General features: G+C 34.9%; 1 protein-coding gene across 1 annotated transcript in view; it reads left to right on the top strand.

Annotated features, from left to right (window-relative positions):
• The window catches only part of btv (beethoven), a 231,462-nt gene that overhangs the window by 130,315 nt on the left and 75,052 nt on the right, over window positions 1–26,095 (top strand). The window contains exons 52-53 of the mRNA XM_068355462.1: window positions 24,079–24,215; window positions 25,686–25,771. Coding sequence (XP_068211563.1) covers window positions 24,079–24,215; window positions 25,686–25,771 — 223 coding nt within the window. The remainder of the gene's footprint in view (window positions 1–24,078; window positions 24,216–25,685; window positions 25,772–26,095) is intronic.

The raw sequence follows: 26,095 nt of genomic DNA, 5'->3' as shown, positions 1-26,095 counted from the left end.
AGCACTTACTAAACATGAAATTATTAGTCATGATAACATTAATTGTTTTAAGAATATAGTTATTTTAGGATATGTGGGTATCTATTGTAGCTATTTAAAATGAGCAATGCTTATTTTACATGGTATATTTCCTTTTCATTGTTTAACTCAAGAAAACTTATCAATTATTATTGGGAAGAACTTGTAATAAACATGTAATTTGTTAATAATAGAGTTTTCACGGTATTAAGCATGATTGGTTTTAATGATAGTTTTTGCATCATACTTGTCTGTGACAAACAAAGTACATGTAATAGCAATATGACTTTTCTAATCAATCCTGTTATATTTGACACCAAAGGGATGAGAATTCTTATCAGCTTTCTCTTCTGGAATGTTAATACAGTATATGATGGTAGTAGGAAATGCCATTTAAATATACTAAGGACAATTCTAGAAATGGACTTGAAAGATAACTTAAACAATTCAACAAAGAACCCTACTTGGCATATGGAAAAACAACAGGATATGAAATAACACTCATATATTCAAAACAAAAGAACTGCCTTGGTAAACATCACTAAGTAAAAGTGGCTTAGTACTGTATATCTTTTAAAAGTCTGCTAAAGTTGCAACCATTAGTTTTAGAATGCAACTATTGTTAGATGAAAACTTAGAAGGAAAATATAGACATTCTAATATTAGCACTTGAATGATCACGTTGATAGGTGTATGGGTAGAAGTTATGCGGTTGGACTGTCAGTTAGTTGATACAGTATTTGATTTGTAAGTTAAGTAGGTTGGCTTTATATCCGTCATTTTTCAAATTTAATGAAATGAGCAACAAAAAAGAAGGGAAGAGGTGGGATTAGGGAGCAAAGTATTTGATGTGAAAATGAGATGATACAGGGCAGTGGAGTGACCCAGATCTGAAAGACATTTACAAAGACTACCTGTTCTGCCTACATCCTGTGCGAAGGTTTATAGTTTAGAAATATTACAAAGAAACTATAGTTAAATAAGATTTCTTTATATGGATGGGAAATAGTATGTGCAGCTGCAATCTAAATGCATTACCTTACAGTGGGTTTGGCTATAATAGCCTTGGTTTGAAGGTTATGGACTACAGTATTAGCAAACGTTTGATTGATATAAAAGTTTAATTATACATTGCATAGGATGTTGTTCCATTCCCCAGAAGGCACTAGACGGAATTTTGAAATTGAAGTAAATTATTTCTATACTCACCCGAGGCTCGTATAGCATCCTTCTCAAAGCTAGCTATATGTTGATGCTTATTATAAGAATATAAAATGTCCTATTTTCTTTTAATGTAATAGACAAGTTTTAGTGGAGTAGTGTGCTTATATGGCAGTATATGTTAATAAGAGCACTTGGCAAGCAAAATCTTACAGGGTGGTGGCCATTTTAGTCTCAAAGTCGGAACATTTTGAACAGCCACTTTAAATCCTTAATTAGTGGGGGCAGGGAGGCAGGGATTGGGTAAATGACATTGTGGCGGGATGTTGCAAAACAACCCCCACACCCTGAATCACACTTACTGACAATGGTCTCCATAACACAAACTTTCCCCTTACGTTTTCTAAAAACCAGACTCTTAGACAAAAGGACAAAAAACAAAACAAAACATAACCTTAAAACTATATTTCTTAAAACTGCAATACAACATCAACAACCAAAATAATTACACTTATAACTAATCTTTAACTTACTAAATATACCAAAAAAAACGTAACACCATTCAAAAAAAAAAAACCCTAACAAATTTAAAATTACCCGCACACCAAAATCAACATTTGTTTATGCGTGGACCTCTTATCCACACTAGGGCCAACAGTCCTTTTAGGCCAAAGCCACAACTCTGTGGCAGACGCAACACTAGCACAATCTGCTATAACTGCCTAACTTAATTGGGCAGTCTATATCATCATCATCATCATCATCATCATCAATAACAGCAATCGAAATCGTAATTGTAATAAACAGGCCAGGTCGTCAACAGTTGGTCAATCCACTAGAGCATTCTAAACACAATCAAGTTCCTTAAGCAAGCCAGGTCGTCAACAGTCAATTTCACATTCAAGTGAACTCTCTCCAAAGGAGTTAGCCTCACCAAGGAGGAATCACGGCCTGCCAAAATAAAAAAGAAAAACACTTATGAACACTCCTAACTAACTGAACTATCGCACTATAATAAAAGATAAATAATAAACTGTTCCTATCATTCACAATCACGACAAGCAAAGATAAACAAAACTGTACTTACTCAGGAAATCAATCAACACTTCCAACGCTGGTAAGAAAAATGTAATAATAAATCCAGCACTCACTACTGCCTCTTGCTGCAGTCAAATCAAAAAAGCATTCGCTCCGAAACATTCACCACTGTCGTAACCTAACTAAAACATAAACAAACAATCTCATTTAAGCCAACAGTCTTTCTCACCACAAACAATCGATACACTAACTACTTTCGCTCGCTAACACAATCTCTCTCTCTCTCTCTCTCTCTCTCTCTCTCTCTCTCTCTCTCTCTCTCTCTCTCTGGATTTGGCAAAAGAAAAATTGAAATAAAGCAAAAATAAATCCTCCACAACGTGAACCTCAGGTGAGCATATAAATAATTGATTTTTTTTTTTTTATAAAATTACATTTTTTTTCTATGATTTTTGCCTGAGGTTCATGTGACAGACTCCCATACACTGATTGAGGGAGGATAGTAAAGGAAAGAGCTAATAAACCTTAATACCCTAGTCTAAATAATTGCATCAATTAGCTAAGACTTGCTTCCTATGAACGTAAGCTAGATGGTAGCAAGTTTCACTCGATACCTCACATATGAAGGTTGAAAAAAATTTATACTTAATACCTATGAGTGTCTAAAGATTGAAACAAAATTTGTTAAATATGAATGACGCCCAAGTACGCACCTTCAATAATATACATTAGAATAATATAGCTACCATAGTACCTAATGCTAGGTAACACACTGAGAAAATCAATACTAAACTATAACTTCATACAAATGTAAGGGGTTTAATTGATATGTTATCCCCTTACTACACATACTCATTATACTTAAACTAAAACACCACCTGCAGCAACCACCACACCCAACTCCCAGTAATTTTATAAGAAATGACATTGACCAGCTATTCCATTTATGAGCTTCATCTAAGTAAAAGATATGGGTAGGAAATTGATTTGTTTTATGAATTAATGAACACTTCTGCTGAAGATAAGTTTTTATTAACTTATGGAAAGAAGCATTAGTAGACGTTCCTTCCACTTCAAAAATCAATTTATCCACTTTGGCTGTGAGAATATTAGTAAGCTTCAGAATATAGGAAGACATAGTAGCAGTAGTAACATTAGACGACACTAGAATAAGCATTATCAGAGAATTACTGAATTTATTTATTCTGATACAGTACCTCTGAACTCAGGATGTCATTTTTGTTTGTTTAATATTAGTGGCAACAATTGCATCTTGTCTCATTATATATTTTGAAGCACCAGCTCCATTAACACCACTAGTGGAAATTCAAAATGTGCTAGTGGATGAGCCTATACTAGGTGGTATCAAACAATTGCCTCCTGAATCTTGATAGAACCGATTCTCAGCTCAACCAAAACTTTTAAAACCTTATTTAGAATTGTCAATCCATGTTCCATAGGAACCATAATATGATGAGTGAGATTTTTTACAATAGCACAAAGATGTTCCTAATGAGCACTTATTTCAGTGGGATGAGGGCTATTAGGATAAAAATTACCAGGCCAGTTTTTTTCCTCGGATTATAGAAAAGTAAAGGTTTTGCAATAAAAGGACCTGAAGTAATTTAAGAGAGCAAGCCTTGTGAAGAGGCTATGGACTCCATAGTGCACCTTACTAACTGGTACACTAGAACCACTAGGCAAAACTAAATTAAGTTAGCTTAGAATTTGGATCAGGGTAGATTAAGCTAGTATCACTGGTTACTCCTGAAGATGTATTAGTTTTCTCAGATTTATTATTATTATTGATACGAGCTAAGCTGCAACCCTAGCTGAAAAAGCAGGATAATATAAGCACAAGGGCTCCAATAGGGAAAATAACCCAGTGAGGAAAGGAAATATTGTAAATATACCGCTAGAGAAGTAATGAACAAATAATATGAAATGTTTTAAGAACAGTAAGAGCATTGAAATAGATCTTTCATAAATAAACCATAAAGAGAGGCTTATGTCAGCCTGTTCAACATAAAAATTAACTGGATGGTACTACTGTATCTGGGAAGATCTGAATGCAAAGGTTGGTCATAATTATGAAAAAGCGTATGCAAGATGCATAAAGAACTAACTGAATGACGGTGCCAGATATTAATATCTAGATCTAAAATGAGAAATTTAATAGACCATAAGCTTCTGTCCATGACCATAGCTAATTTATTAGAACGCTGATGAAGCTCATCACTATCAACGCCCGAGAGATTGGTAATAGCCTGAACAGTATCATCTATATCAATCCCACTGTGTAATCCACAAGCCTAGTGCTCTATGAATTTATCCCAGAACTAAAAGAATCATCCATTTTATGATTAGAAGCTCTTTAAGCAAACTCATTTAGGAATAAGCTGAACATATTCTTTCTCAAGAAGGACTGTTGACTCAACACTTAGCTCAACAATTGTGTAATTGCTACCTTTGACATGGGACATAGAGGGAAGGTAGATCTTTATCATCTGTCAATAAACCTCTGAAACATTTAACACAAGAATGCATGAAAAAACACAAAAGAAAACATCTCATTAATATGAAGGTAAATAGCACTTTTAGATAAAAATCAGAAATCTTGATTCATGAAACTATACTTGACCGACTGGATGAGGGATCAATGAGAAGATTGAAATGGCCCCTACTATTTTTGGCTTGCCCAAGCCCTCTTATTGCTAATAAGTACAATACTTCACTTGATGGGAATGTCTATTACAGTAAAAGAAAATAGAACATTTTAGATTTTTATGATAAATGTTGGTATTTAGGTAGCTTTGAGAAGGAAATCATATGAGCCTCAAGTAAGATTCATAGAAATAAAATAGTTTACAGTAAATCAAGGATGAAATGTAACAGACAGTATGTAGGGGCTCCAGGGTAGGAAATATCCTATACTGTACTTTATTATTTTTATTGAGGGAAATTTTAATGTTTTATGAAGTGACTTGTAGTACTATACCTTTAATAAGCTAAAATAGTTGCTGTCACCTGTTTGAAGCCCTTAATAATTGCTTACATTTCAGCTCTCCGACTGTCAGTTACTCTCCAAGTTTGTAACATAGTCATTACCTTGTAATTTTACCTGTAACAAGATTGTATATTTTCTACACAAATCTTGAATATTTTTTTTTTTTTATTATACAATACATAGTTACTAAATAAATTTTTTTATTAGCATTTTAGTATAGCTCTCATAGATCTATAATATAGTTTTAATTTTTTCTCCCTAGATTCCAGTTTTAGAAGTTGCTTCTTTAATATTACAGTAGAAGAATATAACGTATAATTTCTGATATGTTTTTAGATTATTGGTCACAATGACACTGTGATTCACATTTTTATATGTTCAGGAACATTTTCTCTCTAATTCAGTTTGTAATCTAAGAAAATAGTTAAAATATATGTTAGTGCTGATTCATTTCTTTATTATGAAACTAGATTGTGTGACAAAGAGCTTAGATGATAGAAAATAATATAAGAGAAAATTAAGAATAACTTGACCTTTTCTGATAACTTTATTGATTCTCATTAGTTTGAAGTATATTTGCAATACAGTTCTGTATTTATTTCTTCACTTTAGATACCAATTGAAAAAAGAATATATATATATATATATATACATACACTGTATATATATATATACATACACTGTATATATATGATATATATATATATATATATAATATATATACAGTATATATTATGTGTATATATATATATATATATAATATATATATACAGTATATATTATGTATATATATATATATACACATATATATATATATACATATATATATATATATATATAAATATATATATATATAAATATATATATATATATATATACATATTTATATATATATAATATATATATATTATATATATATATATATATTATATATATATATATATATATTATATGTTATATATATGTTTATATATATATATGTTTATATATATTAAAGTTTTTTCATGCAACTGCAGAGCTTCTTCAATATAATACAGTACTTATATATAATTATATATATATATATATATATATATGTATATATAATTTATATATATATATGTATATTATATATATATATATATATATATATAAGTTTTTTCATACAACTGCAGAGCTTCTTCAATGTAATCCAGTACTTATAAGAGAGAGAATGTACTTGGACTCTTAATTATTGTTAGGTCAGAATTCAAGACGTTTTCCATGCTAAATTGTTTTTACAATTTTACCTATAGATGTAAGTACTTTACACCATATAATGTATCTTTTGCTAATTATTTTGTTTCTGCTATTTTGTTTGTCTTTAGATATCCTCTCATGCAGTTGGGGTAAGAAGTGTAATAGAAATTAAGAAATATTTCATATTAAAGGCTTATTTCATGAGTTGATGGACATGCGTAGAATGCTGTTATGCTAGAATTATGTTTTTATTTTATAGTAGTTTTTTTTATTAAGTCAAAATATTCATGACTTGGATTTTGTTACATGAGTTTCAATTTAAATGAGGTGGTTTTTCTTTATTGTTATGAGATTACTTTTTCATGATCATTTTATTCATTACAATCTTTTGTTAATAGCTTTGCAAACACTTGTAATTTAGTGAAAAGTTACTTCTTGATTCAAGGGTAAGGAGAATAACACGTTAAAGGTAAGGGAAATACCAATCTTACAATGAAAAGGAAAATTTAACAGTTGTTGCTGAACAATTTTGAATAGAACTTATTTAGATTTACATTCATCTAGAAATGTGTTTTCTCCTGTGTAGTTATTGTCAGACGATCCTCCCCTGACATTCATGTATTTTCTCTTTCGAAGTCTAAGTGTTAACACCTATCCTAAAACTAAAAAGTTGCTGTTTTTCCCCCGCCCCCCTAGTGTAAATTAAGTTTGTATTTTTATTATCCTCCCTGGTGTTCATACTGCTTCTCTGGAAGCTAGCTAGATGTTTTCTTCTCTAAAATTAAGAGATTTCCTATTTTCTTTCCTTCTAATAGGCCTGCCCCCTTGGAGTAGTATGAAGATTATGTGGCAATGTATCATATTACTACTTGTGGGTAATCAGTACCTTTTATCTTGCAGCTTCCTCACTGCCCCGCTCTAGTGTACTACGCTACGGGCGCTCTAGATTGTGATTTTGTTTTATGAATTTGATATTAATTCATATAGTAAAGGAGATGTCTTTCTCTGCCTTCTCTATTTATTCTTGTGAGAGCTGTTCTTCTTATAAAGGATTATTTTCAGTTAGGAGCTCTCTATGTAAGTGACTCAAGTCCTAAATTAAAATTGTATTTCAACATAGGGGAAATTGCAGAGAAGACTAGGTTAGTTGATTACTATGGATGTGAGGTTGCTGATTCTATATTGGTTATTATCAAACTTGTGGGATTGATGACAGTGACCTTCTTAAACTTTTACTAATTATGCTATATTTGAGAAAGTTTAAAAAGGCTAACGAACCCGTTGGCAAAGGCGGCAGTCCTAGCCTAACCCCGCTCTAATTCGAATTTTAGGCTAACTCCTCAAATTGTGCCTATCTAATTTGATGTGTCATTCAGTAAGGGTTTTGCTGGTATAAAATTCCAGAAGATGGGTAATATAATAAATATGTAGTTTAAAATTTTAGCTGTTATATCCGAGAGGAGTTTTAAGTTTTACATCATTCATATTCATATTAAGTTTTAGCTTCTTTGGATTATTTATTTTTATTATTTTCAATGTGGATGTTTGAGTTTTTACTCTTTCTTAGTTTGTGGTGAATTTCCTATAAATTAGTTTTAGCTAAAGGTGATTGCCTTGTAATTTAAAGTAAATAATCAGCCTAGGGCCTTAGGTTTAATAAATCATTCCTTCACTATTGGAAGTCAACAGTATGAATGACTGGGGAGGTTCATATAAATAAAAAGAATTTGGGTAATAAAATTACTTATTTTTATTCTCACCTGTCATTTATTTACGTGTCTCCTCCCCCCCCCCCCACACTGTCTCCCCACTGACTAGTTATATTAAGAAGCTGCTGAACTAGTTTTGTCTTAAGACTGATAGGCAAAAGTTATCGTTTACCAAGAAAGTACACTATGCCATACACTGCCGCTTGATCTCAGTAGTACACTAATGGGTCAGATCTATTATGAGGAAAGAAAAGGATAAAATTTTTAGTTTCGAAGTAGACTTCTATATTTAACTAGCTCCGAGAGAGAAGCAATAAGAACGCCAGGTGAGTATATAGGTAATGTTATTATTAAAATTTTGTTTCATTGTAATAATTACTCTAATAGTAACAGGATCTTATTACAAGTGTTTGCTTACCTCTCATATTATTCTTTGTTACACTCTGCAGTTAGTTTTTAATGTGCAGTATACCACTGCGATATCCAGCAAAGTAAATTATGTTGAATTGATAGTTACATTATTATTCCCCACACAGTATTGGTATATGTAGGTGCACAATTTTATATGAATTGAAATTTATTTAAATGACATAAATTACTGTTTGGCTTTCCAAACTTTTAAATATATTTTTATGAATAAGATTTATTTTTATCATCATCAGTTTCATGTTTATGCTATAATTTCTCTCTTTGATGTCAGGTGTGAACAAAACTAAAAAGTTCACCTTTTATTCTTAAAGTTTCTCAAGTCTCAAAATTAATATTTTGGTCCTTCCTTGGTTTTAGATATTGCATCTATAATTTCATATCCAAAATTCTCTTCTTATTTTATGATCGTTGTTGTGTACGGGAAATTTACCATCTTGCAATATTTAACCCTGGATAGGTACGGTGGGTCGTTTGCGACCCCGAGCGTAAAAAAAAAACAGGTTTTTCTCACGTGACTCACCCCTGTGACTGAATTTGTGGGTGATCGACCTGCAGGAGGTGTCTCCCCTACACGCTCTAGTAGTGTCCAGATGTGCATTGCTGTAGCTGTACTCCTTCCCCGATTTCTGAGACGCGTCGGGGTCGTTCGCGTCCGAGTTTACCCTTCTGAGGTAGTTTGCATAATTATCAAAGTTATTACGTATTATGAAATTGTCGTAGAATGGTGCAACTTGTATAGGTTATCAGTTGTGGAAAGTCTTGGTGGATTGTTTGGCTACCATGTGCATGTTTTTTTTTTTAGTTAAAATGTCGTTCATCACCACGAGGACCATTTTACCGCGAGTGCCCCTTTTTCATTTTTTTTCATTTTTTTGTCAAGTCATTTTTCCGTAAGATATTGCCAAATAGTGTCGTAAAACTTTTGCTTGTTTAGTGTTGGAAAGTGTGTCTAGATGATCTGGCTACCCATGCATGACTTTGTTTTTGTCAGATACGACGTAGTTATTGGTATATTGGGTATTTAACTGCGGTTACCAATTTCTGTTTTTTTTTCAATATTTGTAAAAATTACTACGTAGTAAGGAATTGCCGTATATTATTCATTTTTTTTTCATGTTTATGTGTTAGAAAGTGTGCCTTGATGGTTGGGCTAACACGTGCATGTCTTTTTTTTTATCTGAGATGTCGTATATTAGAATGTCGGGCATTTTACCGCGAGTGTCCCTTTTTAATTTTTTTTAATTTTTTTGCCAAGTCATTTTTCCGTAAGATATTGCGAAATAGTGTCGTAAAACTTTTGCTTTTTTAATGTTGGAAAGTGTGTCTAGATGATCTGGCTACCCATGCGTGATTTTGTTTTTGTCAGATACGACGTAGTTATTGGTATATTGGGTATTTAACTGCGGTTGCCAATTTCTGTTTTTTTTTCAATATTTGTAAAAATTTACTACGTAGTAAGGAATTGCCGTATATTATTGATTTTTTTTTCATGTTTATGTGTTAGAAAGTGTGCCTTGATGGTTGGGCTAACACGTGCATGTCTTTTTTTTTATCTGAGATGCCGTATATTAGAATGTTGGGCATTTTTCCGCGAGTGCCCCTTTTTATTTGTTTTGCATTTTTTTGCTTAGTCATGTTACCGTAAGGAATTGGCAAGTAGTGTCGCAAAACTTATATTTTTATAGTGTTGGAAAGTGTTTCTAGATGATCTGGCTACCCATGCCTATTTTTTTTTTTAGCCAGATATGGCGTATATATAAGTATGTGTTCGATTTTCCTGTGATTGCCATTTTTTCGTTTTTTTCCCATTTCTTTCAAAATTACTACGTACTAAGGAACTATCACAGAGTAATATTTCATTTATATGTTTATTTGTCGGAAAATATGCCTTGATGGTTTGCCTAGCACGTGGCTGAAATTTTTTTTTTCTGAAATGCCGTATATTAGAATGGCCATTTTTCCACGAGTGCCCCTTTTTATTTGTTTTGCATTTTTTTGCTTAGTCATGTTACCGTAAGGAATTGGCAAGTAGTGTCGCAAAACTTATATTTTTATAGTGTTGGAAAGTGTTTCTAGATGATCTGGCTACCCATGCCTATCTTTTTTTTAGCCAGATATGGCGTATATATAGGTATGTGTTCGATTTTCCGGTGATTGCCATTTTTTCGTTTTTTCCCAATTCTTTCAAAATTACTACGTACTAAGGAACTATCACAGAGTAATGATTCCTCTAGATGTTTATTTGTCGGAAAATTTTGTTTACTTTTTTTTTGATTGAATATCATCAAATTTTTTTAGCTAAAATATTGTTTTACATTTTTTTTTTCGATTTTATTTCCCTTCAAAAAAAATTTTTTGGGTCAGAATTTTAATTTTATAGTCGTAAAAATAATCGACAATTATCCAGCAACCCACCATACAATTTTTATGCATATCCAATAATAATTAGATTAGTAAATAACACCTTGAAATTGACATACCCTTCCTACATTTCAAGTGGCAGATTAGGGAGTCTGAGTCAGTGTGGTTGGCGGCCATTTTGTGGACATATCCGAAGCGTAAGCTGCCCTATCTATATATATTCTTGTTCCCTATAGAATTTGTGATATTTTGGTATATTTTTACCTGCATAAATATCATATTATATATTAAATATATGTATTTTTTTACGAAATTTCCAAGTACTCAAAAAATTACCTTTAGATATGGCCCCTGATATAAATGTAATTTACAAAATAATGAAGATTTTTTTACATATTTCTATTTTAGGATAACATATGTTTATTCCCTAAAAAAATTAGCCACTTCCTATTTCATTTGGGTACCCAAAAAAATTCATGAAATTTGGACAATTTTTTTTGGCCAAAAAAGGTTACCCTTTTTTTCTCATTTCAGATCTTCACCTCCATGGGTCTGACTTCATCCAAAATACATCAAGATGTGTCCTAAACATTCAAGAATCAATTCCTAAAAGGATTTGTGTATATATGTATAAACTTTTTTTTTATGAATTTTTATGTCAGGTCTTTTTTTTTTCTACTTAATTTTTTAAAATATTTATAATAAATAGTTTTTTTGCAGATGAGTAGTATTTATCTTTACAGTTGTTTTAAGCATTCATTGAAGTTTTTTTTGGCAAAAGAACAAAGGAGGTTACTGCAAAAACTGATTTTTCAAGAATTTTTTTTGGCGTCGGGGTCGTTCGCGTCCGAGTATACCCTTAAAGGGGTGTCCGAGGACCGTACCTATCCAGGGTTAATGCAGACACCTTTGGTACCAAGACCTTCCATTAAAATTTTCTTGGTACATACAAGTATCAGAAAATAAATTTAATAAATACTTCTAATTATTTTTCATAAAACTCTTAAAACACATGGATTGCTTATCATAGTTCTTAGCTTTCTCATTTTCCTTCATGCCATGATTATAATTGCTGTAGATGCTTTAAGATTTTCTTGTTGGTCTTACAAGTAGTACAAGTAGTTGAATATTTTGAATCCTCCTTTACTTTAGTGTCGTCTGGAAAAATATACTTTACTGCTCTTCAGTTAGACATGAATCGGCATAACGTTTAAGTTATATTATAGGCTTTGCTGGATATCTGTCATAGTATGGAAATTTGTCTTGCTAAGCATATTTACACAACTGATGAAATACAGCCTTTACTAAGCACTCACAGCTAAAGGTATTGTTTGGCGACAACTATTCTAAAGATGTAAAATGGAATGCATGATACCAACTATGGAATGCTAGATTGGAGTTAATATTTGTATATAAACTCTTATGTAGTTAGTAAAGTAGTTTATAGGGTAATCTATTATATCATAGTTTTCATTTTTAATAGTCATAGACATCAAGTACAATGTATCCTGCAAGATGTTATCTTTTGCTATGAGTTATTTGGAAGTTCTTTTAAAAATATTGTGTATCCTCTTGGCGATTAGTAACTGTAGACTAAGACTTGATGATGTGTAATTTTGTATGCAATTTCTATTCATCAAAGTTCTAGTAGATTTTGATAGTTTTAATATAGTACATTTACATTTAGTTATGTTAGTGATTTGGTTATGAGTTGTTATTAGGAGAATCTTCAAATTCTTTCTTACTAAGTTTAATTCTGAAACAAGACGTACATTTCTTTGTGTGTCAACAAACCATTTGGTCATTCTATATTTGATACTAAGGTACAATACTTCTAATGTACTTTATAAACAAATACGTCGCACGAACCATGAGGCTACTCAGCTAGATTTGAAAATAGTCTAATTTATTTTTCAATTAGTAAAGTTACAAGTTTAAATATTTTTGTGAACTTTTAATCTATACTTATATTGTGGCAGAATCTTTTGGCTTAGTCTGGTTAGAACAGGTTTTGATATAGTAACAGTGGTACCGTTGCATTTATTTTTACTATTTTTTTAGTTTATGTTTAGGTAATTTCTAATTCTACTTCAACTGGTCAAACAATACTCTTTAACTATCTGCTGTGATGAAAATGTGCATACACATGATGTATGAATAATATTGTTTGCATTTTTGTATATTTTAAATCATGTAAATAGTTCAATGTTTGTGTGGTGGTGCACCTTTTATTATATTAACAAATAATTATTTATTTTAATCCACAACCATGTTTATCTTAATAAATCACTGGTTGACAGATTTACCCGGAAACAGACTGCACATCTGTTGTACAGTGGATAGTTTTTTATTATCTAATTAAATTTAATGATTATGCAACTCAATAATTGTAGATGTTGAATATAATGGTAACTTTGGATAGTTTTCCATGAGAAAATATTTAAGTTAGAAATTACTATTTATTATTCCAATTCTAAGCCACCTCTAAACAGGTGGAAGTGATATCGTACCAAATATTTAGCTATTTGTTTGTCACTTCTTTAATCTTGTTAGGATTTCTATGAGGCTACCGTAAAGTTTGTAAGTGGGAGAATGATTTTCCTTTTAGTTTTTAACCCTCAGGTATGTGTTTGTTCACTATGATTGATAGTTTGCTTATGTAGGAAGAGTGATTTAGATAATCCAAGGTATACCAGGTGGTTTTATAAAGGTCATGTTTAAAGTACTTCAAGTTTTGTAGCTTTCCAAAGCAATTGCTGAGTGAGTTAAGTGTCTCTTTTTTATTACGCAAGTCAATAGGAAATAGGATTTCAGGAACTTTATATTTGTGTTGATATTTGTGTTTGGATTTAAAAGTTTCTGGATTATTTATTTCACAGGTATTTTATAATCTTAGAAGTTTAAATACTGAAGACCGTTATGAAGATTTCTTTTAGTTTTCAGGCTAGCATTTTGTTTAAATCTTTAAATAAATTTATTACATGACAAACTTCTTGAAATACATCAGCTTTCTTCATCGTTATGGACATTTTAACTTGTGCTATAAATTTTATTACAATGCATTACTAAAATGCTATTTAGAATGCATTACAAAATAAATGAAGTATTTTTCCTTACATTAATGTAAAATGTGCAGTAATATGTCTCCTTATCATTATTTTTTTTTTTTGTATTTTGAGTGTGGGAGATTTGAAGCATGTTTGCAACAGCATATCTCAAGATGTCTCCTAGGACTTGACATGTGATATGTTTCAATGGTTTTGATTTCTACATGAGATGATTTTACAGTGAATGAACACACTAGCAGTCATTGAACCACAGATTTGACTGCTCTTTTCATCCAAAGAATTGCATTGTTGAACCTTTCAAAATGTTTGTAGTTTTTGCATGCCATGCATGATGTTTGTGACTGATGTTTCTTTGTCTTCTCTTTCTTAACTTTTTTGTGTATGGTTTTTAAATGTGATATTAAGAGCAGTTATGGGATCATGTGAATTCTGTGTTTCCTCTTATTGGCCATTTAAACTTTTAATTTTAGTATCCTTGGTCTTGTTAAGACACTTGGATATTCCGTTCAGAATTAATATTTGTTCGTATGTGCATACAAACCTTTTATCCTTTAAAATAGGGAATGTGTCTCCGGTGGAGCTGGAACGGCTGTTGAGTTCATTAGCCAGATCGTTAATGACAGGTAGTGAATGCCCTTAGCAGAATTTTTTATCTTTCATTTCCTTAAAAGAAGGGAATGGTCGCTGTTGCTTATGAATATGAGTGTGAAAAGAGAAATTCATAATTGCCAGGGAAAGGTTGGACATTGCAGCTAGTTATGGCTAAACCGGCTTTAAATCCACAAGCTTTTTTTGTGCTTCTTGCAGTGGGCATGATTGTTGCCAATCATATATGTGTGCAAAGTGAAAATCGTGGCCTACTGTGTAGTGGCAGGCATATGCTTTGAGGAGGCAGAAGAGAGCAATGCCCAATAAGACACTGAAGAGGATTTTCATCCTTTCAGCTTTCTCATTTAGACCGACTACTGGTGCAGCTGCTACTGCTTCTGGACATATGCCCCTGGCTTGTTCCAGGGAGTATTTTTCAGGAGACAGGAGTTATGTTTTTTCAGGTTCTGGTGCATGTGTTGTTCCCCCCAATGATCACCATTCTCCCGTCAGAATTTGGAGATTTCTCCCATTCCCATGCAGAACGTTGACACCGAGTTTGACCTAAGAAAGGCTTAGGAAGACTGACTTAGGCCTCCTTAGGTCTTCCAGGAAGGCCCTCTATTACCTTGTTGAGGGAGCTGGCAGTTAAGGTTATGTTGCCCCCAGTTTCCCCAGTGCCAGTGTCTCCCTTGGTGACACCAGTGTTGAAAGGTGTAGTAGGTGTATCTCCAGTGTTAGTTACCCAATGGTGTACAGTATCCTTAAGTGGTGCCCCTCCAAAACCCAAAAGAACTATTAAAGCTTGTCCTATGATATCAGTACCAGTCCTGGCAACAAAGCTCCAGCACTTGTGGGCACCACGCTTAAAGTTGCGAGTAAGTTGGCTCCGTTACTTAAAGGATAAGTTACCCCGGTGCCGGGTGTTTCCCCCTGTATCAATTTTGACCCAGTCACCCTTGTGTTTGCCACCTCTACCCCTGTGCCTGTCACCTCTATCTTCGTGCCTGTGGTTCCAGAGCCAGTAGCCCCCTCTCCCTCTGTGCCTGTGACTCCAGCCCCTGTGTCTGTGCTGTAAACGTCGGTGAGTGTGCCTAAATCTTCTCCTGTGACAGTTGCTGTTGGAGCAACTCAAGTGATTTCTCCCCTCAGGGGAGTGTTATTGATGGTCACATGGACCTCGACTCCTCTACTAATAGAGCCTGAGGTGAGGGTTGCAAAGAGGAAGAAAGATGCCCTCCTTCTTCCTCCTCCGACTCCTCTTCAACTTCCAACTCAGATTCTGAAGCTTCTTCTGAGAACAACAAAAGGAAGAAGTTGAAGAAGTTCAGGGAAACCAGTAGTAGTCGTAAGGGAAAGGGCTCCTGACAACACCTCTCTTTTAGGGCAGGGGTTGGACGACACCTAGGTGGTTTCTTAGCCAAGGGAGGGCTAGAGCCACGGTGTACTATTTTGCCCCCACGGGGCTGGGTCTGTGACCTCATGTCAGCTTGCTTAGGCTTCCCCAGCCCCCATACACTTTCTGTTCCCTGATTGATGGAGGAGCTTCGGCACCCTTTGTCTCCCTTCCTGCTTGGACAGTGGACTCCTGCACTTCCCTTAAGTCTCAATACTTAGGTAGAGTGAATTGAGAGAATGGCACCTTTCGAGGCTATCATTGCTCGCTTGCAATGGAAAGCTAGGAGTTGGGTTTGAAGGGAATACCAGGGTAAGAGGTTTTGGAAGAAGAAACCAGGAAGTTGGAAGACTGTTGTAATTAGCAAAAGCTCTGAATCTAGTTGTAATGAATTCATAGTTTGAGAAAAGGAGAAGTCATCTAGTTACTTATAAAACTGGACAAAATGAGACTCAAATTGACAGTTTTTTTGCTTAGGAAGGAAGTAAAGAAAATCATTATGAATTGTAAGACTATTTCAAATGAATCCGGTGTAGCTCAACAGATACTGATTGTGGAAGATTTTAGACTGAAAGCATTAAGGAAAATAAAAGCCCCAGGCAGGAATAGGAGGATCAAACTTGCAATCTGAAAGGGGAAAAGGCAAGAGAAGTCAGAAGTTAAGTGGAAAGAGCCATAGAAAAGATATACGTAAATGATGGAAATGGAGGTACAGGGGATGAGAAAGAGAGGGAGACCAAAGCGAAGGTGGGTGGACTGTATCAAGGATGACCTTCGATCAAAGGGATTAACCGGTGATGAGGTGTGAGACAGGTAGATGGAGAAAGCTGACCAGAAATATCGACCCCACATAGAAGTGGGAAAAGACTTAAACAAAGAAGAAGAAGAATTGCCTGAAGAGAAGAGATATGGGTTGTTATGAAAGAAACTGTGGTACCAGCAGCAGAAGAGTATGTCAGAGGACAGAAGGCTCAAACAGCTGTGAAAGAAAAGAGTATTGCCAGAAAAGGGAGGGAGGGAGGTACCTACTACCAAACAAGAGAGAAATGTAGACTGAAAAAGTGGGAAACAAATAGATTAGTAGTAATTGCAAAGGGAGAAGCTAGGAGAAAGTGGTATGAAATGATGGGAACACCAAAGAGAGAAAAAGATAATGTGTAAATGCAGAACCAAAAAGAAAAGGTTGGTACTATGTAAGAGGTTTGAAAGATTAAAGACAAACATGGAGATATTTTAATTGAGGAAGAAGTGAAGAGAAGATGGAAAGAATATCTTTTATAATTACTTTATCGAAAATCGAGAATGACTGTGACTGGGAAATCTAGGAAAAGAGTGGGTGCACACTATTGAAAAAGATCTGGGATGATAGTTGGTGACTGAATTGTATAAACAAAAAGATGTGTTAAACTGTCGAAACTGCAGAGGAATAAAGATTTTGGAGGTTGTATTCAGGATGTTAGAAAGAATAGTAGAAGGAAGCTGGAAAGAGTTAATAGATGATGAGTAAGAGAAGTCCGAGAGAAATATCTAGAAGGAAACTGGAAAGTTACTACTGTATGTGTTTTGTGGATCTTGAAAAGGCATATGACTGGGTACCAAGAAGGATATTAAGGATGATGTATGAGGGGGCAAGAACCACAGTTAAGTCAAAATATAGGGAGTCAGACATGCACTGTAGAGGTTGGCCTCCATTGTTGTTCTTTGTCACTATAGACCCTTTAACATCAGAAGTAAGAAACACTGAAGAATTATGGGAACTGATGTTTTATAGCAAACTCGGAAGAACTGCAAAAATGGTTTTTGGCATGGAAAAGATCTCTAGAAAGGAAAGGATTGAAAGTGAACAGTGCAAAGACAGAGATAATGGTTAGTAGTAGAGAACATGAAGTAAACATTCAAGTGGAAGATGGCATAGTGCTAAAACAGAACAATGAGGTTAACTACTAGGGATCAATAATAACATAAGAGGGAGGTACTGAGAAAGCAGTGAGACAGACAGAAAGAAGCATGGCAAAAATGAAAAAAAAATAATTAGATTTTTTAGACAAGAAAATTGCGTTAAGGCTCAACATGAATAATTATGAATAATTATATATTTATAGGAGAGTTATCAGCCCCAAACTATTATGCAATATGGGGCAGAAACTTGGGTACTTAGAGGAAAGAGGAGGAACTGTTGAAATAAACCAATATGAGGATGGTGAGAAGGATTGCTGGAATGTCACTACTTGAAAGGAGGGAGAATCAGAATATAAGAAGAATGTGTGGCATATATAATACAAAGGAAAAGGCTAGGGAAGCTTGTCTGATGTACTATGGTCATGTAATAAGAAGATGGGAGGTGGAACTAATCAAGAGACTAAGAACATGTCCTTAATGGGAAGGAGGAATGTGCAGTTGCAGTGGATCAGATTGATAGATGTGGTGAGGATCGATATGGGGAAAGAAGAGGCAAGGAATAGAAATATATGGAAATACAGTGGGATTAATGATTTTGAAAGAAGGTGAAAAAGGTCCTTCTCTTCATGCCTTGGGGCATGGCTCTGTGACCGTCTCTCCCTTCCTGATCATCAGAGTAAAGAGTACAAGCTACTCCTTCTGTCTTTGCTGTGATTGCCGCCAAGGATTCTTCCCCTGCTGTTGTTGGCCGTCCCAGATCTTCTTCAGCCCCCGATCATGTTTATGGTTCTGTCCTTGGGACAGATCAATCGCATTCATGGGAACCAGTGAATCTCTGGAGCAACTTGTCACACCCTCTACTCCAGCTAGGTATAAGGGTACTTGGGATTTGTTTACCCCTAGGACACTGGACCTTGGACTGTCAACAGAGGTAGACAACCCTGAGTCAAAGTGTGCTCTGGAGACCATTCTTACACTCATTCTTGAGGGCAGTGGTATGGGGAAGGCGACTTTGGCTCCACCTGCGGGGAGAACCTCCATCATTGATTGGCCCTTTGGTGCCCCTCAAAAAGCCCAGGCCATCTCTCAAACTGCCCTAGTCAAAACTGGCTAGTTTTGTTTTGGATGGAGTTAATGGTCAAATCTGTGGATCTGAGAACTCTCTTGCTTCCAGCAAGTCAAGAGCTTGTCCCTGACTCTGGAAGTAGAGAAGGTTCTATGAACCAGATCTTGCTGTGTGATCACCTCTTCAGGTTGACTCATCAGTGTGTTTACTGACATGCTGAACTTTCCTTGGAGAGACTCAAGGCAAAAGGCGTGGCATTCTTGGCCTCTGAGCTGTCGGCCATAGTATCGTCTGCCTTGGCCTTCCTCCAACCAATCTCTTGATCTGACTCTTGGTCAGGTGCAGTGTTGTACTCTGGAGAAGTACTAGAATCTTGTTCTGCACACCAGTCAGCAAATAAGTAGGCCAAATAGGTGTTAAGAGGAAGGATGCTTGGTCTCCTGATTCTCAAAACAAGTTGGCTTACAGGTGACTCCGTCGCTAAGGAAATCTTTAGGGCAGACGTCTATGTCTCTCCTGAGGAGTGACTTACAGGTGTCTTCAAGGGTCCTGGCACTTCGAAGGGAGCGACTTACAGGTGCCTTCAAGGGTCCCGGCACTTCGAAGGGAGCTCTAGCCAAACCCTCTAGTCTGGCCATGCCTGATAGATCAGATACAAGGAAGGCCGCCGGAGACTTTCCTAGGCCTCAATCTGGAGTGCCCACAACTTCCTCTAGAAAGGTATCCTTGCATGCACAGCCCTTTCAAACCACCCAACCTGGTCCCCTAGGAAAGAGGGCAGTGGGGAGAAGGGAGGGAGGGGGAAATGCTGATGCCAGCATTCCTCCTCCTGCTACCAAGAGTAGGTAGATTCTTGTCATGCTATTGGGCAACCTAGCAGAGACATGGACGAACCTTTTAGGACTGTCAGCAACCCACCAATATCACTTACCGATAGAGTTCTCATCCGATCCTCTAACATCGCCGAAAGCCCTGTCTTTATGGACAGAGGTAGAAGGAGTGTTGGAAGAGAACACATGTCATTTGAGGTAAGTCTCTGGGCTTCTGCCAGTGGACTCTTCCCAGCAGAGAAGTCAATTTTGGGGCCTCCTGTCATTGACCTCTCTCCACTGAACGCATTTGAACGTCAAATGAAGTTCGGAATGGAACGATATATTCTGTGTTGAATTCAATCAAAGAGGAGGACTTCATGATTTTAGGGACCCAAAAGACACGTACTTTCAAGTATCTATGCATTAGTCCTCACAGTATTATGTACCAGTTCAAGATTCAACGGCTCCTAAGTTCTTCACTTGGATGTTCACCTTAGTAGTAACTTGTGCCTACTCGCAAGGGATATATCTATTGAGGTACCTCAAAGTTTGGCTGATTTTGGCTGCCTCTGTGGGACAGTGGCTACTGGATTGACATCAGGGTCAGATTTTTGCTTTTTATCTCGATTTGGGAATTGTGATAAACTGAGAAAAGTCAAATCTCATACCGAAGCAGAGGTTGAAATTACTGGGCATTGTGAAAGACATAGCAGCAGCAAAACTTTCTGTAAGACAATTACATCAGCAAGACTTTCCAGAAGACAATTGTATCAGCAAGACTTTCCAGAAGACAATTGTATCAGCAAGACTTTCCAGAAGACAGTTGTATCAGCAAGACTTTCCAGAAGACAGTTGCATCAGCAAGACTTTCCAGAAGACAATTGCATCAGCAAGACTTTCCAGAAGACAATTGCATCAGCAAGACTTTCCAGAAGACAATTGCATCAGCAAGACTTTCCAGAAGACAATTGCATCAGCAAGCTCAAAAAGATAGTGCAACCATTTTCTATCTAAAACAGAAATCCCAGCTCAGTGTTCTTAAAGCCTTATCGTCCTATCTTTCCTCATTGTAGAAGGTCGTTCCTAACATGCGCTTCCACCAGAGATCTCTTCAGTGGTGTTTGAAAGATCACTGGTCAGCCTCCAGGGATCTCCCATTCTTTTCTGTTCCAGTGGGACATGAGGCTTGGGCCAGTCTTTCTGAAAACATCACCAGAGGAGTCCCACTCAGCTCTGCCTCCAGACATGCAGCTGTTTTCAGATGAGTAAAATGGAGAATGCACCTGAATGACCTGCTTATCTCAGGGATGTGATCAGGAGAAAAGTGTTTATAAATCAGCATCCTGAAAATGCAAGCAGCCTTTTTGGCACTGCAAGGATTCCAAGAACATTTGAGGAGCCACTCGGTAGTATTGTTGAGTGACAACACAGCCGTAGTGCTTTGCATCAATAAGCAAGGGGGCACGGTCTTATGCCTTCTTTGCGAGCTGATGAAGCAGAGACACATTAGGCTAGTATTCCATGTCAAGAGTTGTCAACCAGGTATTTTCCAGGCAAGAGGAATTTACTAGACCGCACTCATTGCCGGTTGTTAACTACCTCTTTCCACGTCTGTTCCAACTCCGCTGAATAGATGTTTCCTATTTTAAAGGATTCTGGTTTGTATAGCTAGGAAAAATAGAAATTACTTTTATAATGTTATATTTATGAAATAATGTGGTGTTCTGATCATACCTTCTGTTCTATATGTTTAGTATGGATAATTGATGAGTAATTTGTTAAGTGTAATGTGTAGAGCAGTATTTGTACTGGTAAGTGTGTTTTATCTTTTGTATACTTGTTCATGTTGAGTATATAGTATGTTTGGATCACTAGGTGAAAAAGAGCATGACTGAGAAAATGTAATTTCTGTGATTGTCAGTGTCACAAGGTCAAGTGAAATGAGCTGGTGGTTTAATGAATTTTACTGGAATAATTCCTATGAGAAAACAACTGTACTAACTTTAACATGTGTTTCTTTATAACGGTGCTAGTTTATCCCTATATTTCTAAGCTGTTTTATACCTTTACCTGTGAACTATCAGCATTTTTTAATATGGAGTGCAGTTTCTATTAATGAAAACTCGCATCAAACTTTCAAATGGTTTGATGTAAATTTTTCAAATGCATACCAAATGACTGTGCACGTGCATTTGATTATATCAGGACTAGTCTGAGTCACTGATTACTCTATCTTTTTATTTAATCTAGATTCAGCTTTTTTTAATTATGCTCAAGTAGCCTAGTTATTTTTTCAAACAATTGAAGCTTCCAAATAAGAGTTATTTAGTCGATAAAAAACTGAGCACAGTTAATTATGGTTATTTTACAAGTTCAAACAATGGAAAAGTTTTACACTACTGTATATAATTCATGCTATGCTTCCAAGAATAATGCAATGTTACTTGAGAATTGAGTATTAATTCAACATATTTTTATAACATACATACTATAATAATAATGATGATAACATTTAAGGAGAATGCATTGTCTTAAATTTCCTATTTACTTTTACCATCTATATTAATCATCATATATGGTGGTGGCAGAATATTTATTTATTTACCAGCACATAAATCACACCGGTATATAAAATACCTTCTAGTTTTGGGTACTTGCCAATGTACCTCTTTTGATTGCCAAAGCCATCCACTGTGAGTCATTTTAAAGTTTCTTCCTCGCCAGAATTCAAATATTTGTATAAATTGAGTTCTTAAGTCCTTTGTAGGATATGCACATTTAGAATTATAGTAAAGAATTTTGCATAATTTGCTGACTTGCATAAGCATAACCTATCATCTGTTGTCTCAGCTCTATAAATTCTTATTCCTTATACTGTACCATAATCTCAAGACTACAGAAGGAATATTTCATGCAATTTCATATACAAAGAATTCTCTCTCTCTCTCTCTCTCTCTCTCTCTCTCTCTCTCTCTCAAATTTTAAAGGAATAACAAATGTAGGTTACAACCATCCATTCATGCTTAGCACAAATCAATCCAGAGGTAACGAATACAAACTGTAATTGAAAAGATACAACACCACTCAATGTGTGGCAATTTCTTTACATAGAAGATACAAATACTTGGATTAGACTTCCAGCGGATGTAGTAATCAGTAACATGGTAAACGAAGTTCAAGAATAAGTTAGACTAGATCATAAGAACTCTCTAAATGTTTAAACTAAATTGCTCTACCGAAGAGCAAATGGAGTCTTCGCGGATGGGCTAAAATGTCTGAGACATCCAAAATCCCCCCCCCTCTCTCTCTCTCTCTCTCTCTCTCTCTCTCTCTCTCTCTCTCTCTCTCTCTCTCTCTCTCTCTCTCTCTCTCTCTCTCTCTCTCTCTCTCTCTCTCTCTCCTATCTCTCTATCTTGTCACTGATATGATAGAAGTTGAATATCCCTTCATGAAGAGAATTTTCAACCTAGTAAATGTAGTCATAACAGCTTGAGCTGTTGCCCCAATAAGAAAAGTATAATTGTAGAATCCAGTTAAGATTGCTTTTATAATTCCTCAAGTAATGTTTGAGGGTTACTCAATAGAGAGGACAGATCACAATTCCTCAATTTTCTTGGCAGCATAACATTAGTAAATTAATAGGTTTGTACTATGGAATATCAATAACATAAAATTTTGCAATTTTGATCTCGATAAAGAAATATTCATATACAGTATGAAGTCCTAAGAGGCAGATTAGATATGAGCAAGCCATTACTTTATTGAATATAAAAAGTATGTAAGTGCAGTGTTTTACAGATATTTGTAAAATTTTTACACAGAAAGGTAAAGGTATATCAATATATTAATGAATATAGAAATTGAAGACTACTATACAGTAGTTTATTTTTTGATTGATTATGTTAGATATAAATGAATATCTCACATATTTATTTTAAAACTTTACAAAAACATAGATACTGGTTAAAAAATGTTCCTGAAAAATTGTTATATGTTAATGTAATTTTAAAATAATTTTAGTATTTGCCTTTAAAACCTACATTTAGATAAGATAACCTTGTCAATCAAATTTTTTTTTTTACCAATTGGATGCTGAATCTAGATTCCCTTCTTCTCTGTAGTTTTAGAGTATAATCCATCAGGCACAAGGTTTGGTTTTGTAAAGATGATAACTAGGACTGTCTTTCAGAACAGTTAGTATGGGGTGTGCTAGTCGCATTGCTGACAAAAGGTATGGTATGTGGTTTGCATTTATAAAGGGATTTTATTCATAAATTCAAATAATTCAGCTTCTTTGTTGATTCACAGAGCTCATTGAGGCCATTCCTTATTGATCCATCTTCACGAGCTACTGCTTGGCTAAGTGAACATCTGAAAGAACATACCGTTGAAGTCACGACGCAGCAAGACCCGAAGTTTGCGACTACTTTGGAGTTAGCCATCAGGTATGGTGATTGGTCTCTTATAAACCTAACTGCATAAATTATTGCTGCTTTTAGTTAAGCAATATATTTTGTTGTACACTTCTTTAATTCCTTTGGAGTTTATAATAACTATATGTCCCTGCTATAGTATACAACTATTTCCATAATACTTTCGAGGTTTTAGATTTAGTTGTATTATTATTGTGACCAATGATGATATCCTTCAGGAAACAAAGTGCTGGTTAAGCCGTAATAAGAATTAAAACTACACATTCACCATAAAATTAAGCTTGTGTAGGAAGATATAAATGGCCCTTGGCAGCACATAAGTTTTTGAGTCAGCCAAATGGCCTCTTACCCATGTAGGGTAGTAATGTACTGTAGGCATTACTAGTGTCTATGAGTGTCCCTTTGGTTCCTAGATGCTCCTACATTTTAGCTATCTACTTTACATTTGCCCTCACTTCCTTTCTTCTAACTTGCTGTCTGACGTCTTTCAAGATTTTTTCGAAGTGTAACTGGTTGGTTTTCAGGTTGGTGCTGAGTAGCCTCCCTGTATTCAGCTTTGGGTCCTATGACCCAAATTTGTTATGTTTATCCGTTCATAGAAACGTATTACAAAATTCTTCTCTTGTCTTCTCTCTTTATAATGCTTACTCTTGTTTTCTTCTATTCTTTTTTATCTTTTTTTATCTCTTTCCTGAGGATGCCGGAACATAGATATTCAAATATCGCCTTCTTCAGAGTAGGCTCAAATAATAATGTTGAACCAAAGATTTCAAATAAAAAAGATGGCAAGACTCATCAGACTTAATGATGAGTCCCATCTGATCACTATATGAAACCTTACATGACCACAGAATTTTGTGTATATGATTAAAAATGAAGGTCAGACAAAAAGTTTAGGAAAATGGAAACCTTGTTGGCAACAAGATAGACCTAAAGAAAAATAAAGCTCTTTACGGGCTAGACCTCAGAATAAATAAGTACTTGTTCAGTACTGTCAGTCAGCAGACTATTTTCTGTTTAGTATTATATTTAAAAAGCTCATGAAATTAGGCTGATTGGTTGTTATGGGTTTGACGAGAAAGTGTTCATGTTCGCACACCAATGAAAATTTCTCCTCAAATGATACACGAAGCTAAGTTAATATGAGAATTAAATATCAAACAGAACAGCCACTCCTATTAGGTTTTTTATTTAATTAGTCAGGCTGCATACAGTATATAAAATTTAATTGTAAATTGGTGTATTAAAACAACAGAGAAGGGTACTTGTAGTGAAAGTTATTGTTATAGGTACTGAATTTGTGATAATTTTTTACTATGGAATTTTAAAATGTTCTTGTTATTGGATTCCAGTTCATAGCTGTTTCAAAAGGAGTTTATTAGTCATCCAATTTTTATGTGATTAAAGACCTTTTACAGTACTTTACTGGAGTATTTTTCATTTACCATTTTACAGTTTTATATGTTTATTGATATTTGCTAGATTCGGCAAGACATTGATCGTACAAGAAGTGGACACAGTTGATCCAATATTGTTTCCTTTGTTGCGAGGAGATTTGATAAGTCAAGGTAATTGTCTTTATAATTTTGGTGTACTTTATACCTTTGCAAAAACCAGTTTCCTATATATACTCATGTTAATACAATTATTGTATTCTTTGATATTATTTTTATATTGACATTAGTTTAAATTTCAGTTTGTCCCTACGCTTATGCAAACCTTTGGTCTTTTAAAATAGCGATATGTCTTCAAGAGCACTTGGACAATTAATGAATCATTAACAAGGTATTTGGTTAGCAATAAGTGGCACAAGTGGGAAGCTCCACCCATCCACCTGTCACAGAATGGTCATTTTTGTCTTTGGCCGCAAGGCGTACAGACATATGGTTGTG

Source organism: Palaemon carinicauda, chromosome 31, assembly GCF_036898095.1.
Source record: "Palaemon carinicauda isolate YSFRI2023 chromosome 31, ASM3689809v2, whole genome shotgun sequence".
NCBI lineage: Eukaryota > Metazoa > Arthropoda > Malacostraca > Decapoda > Palaemonidae > Palaemon > Palaemon carinicauda.
Note: the sequence above shows the minus strand (reverse complement) of the source record. Positions and strands in the feature narration are given on the sequence as shown.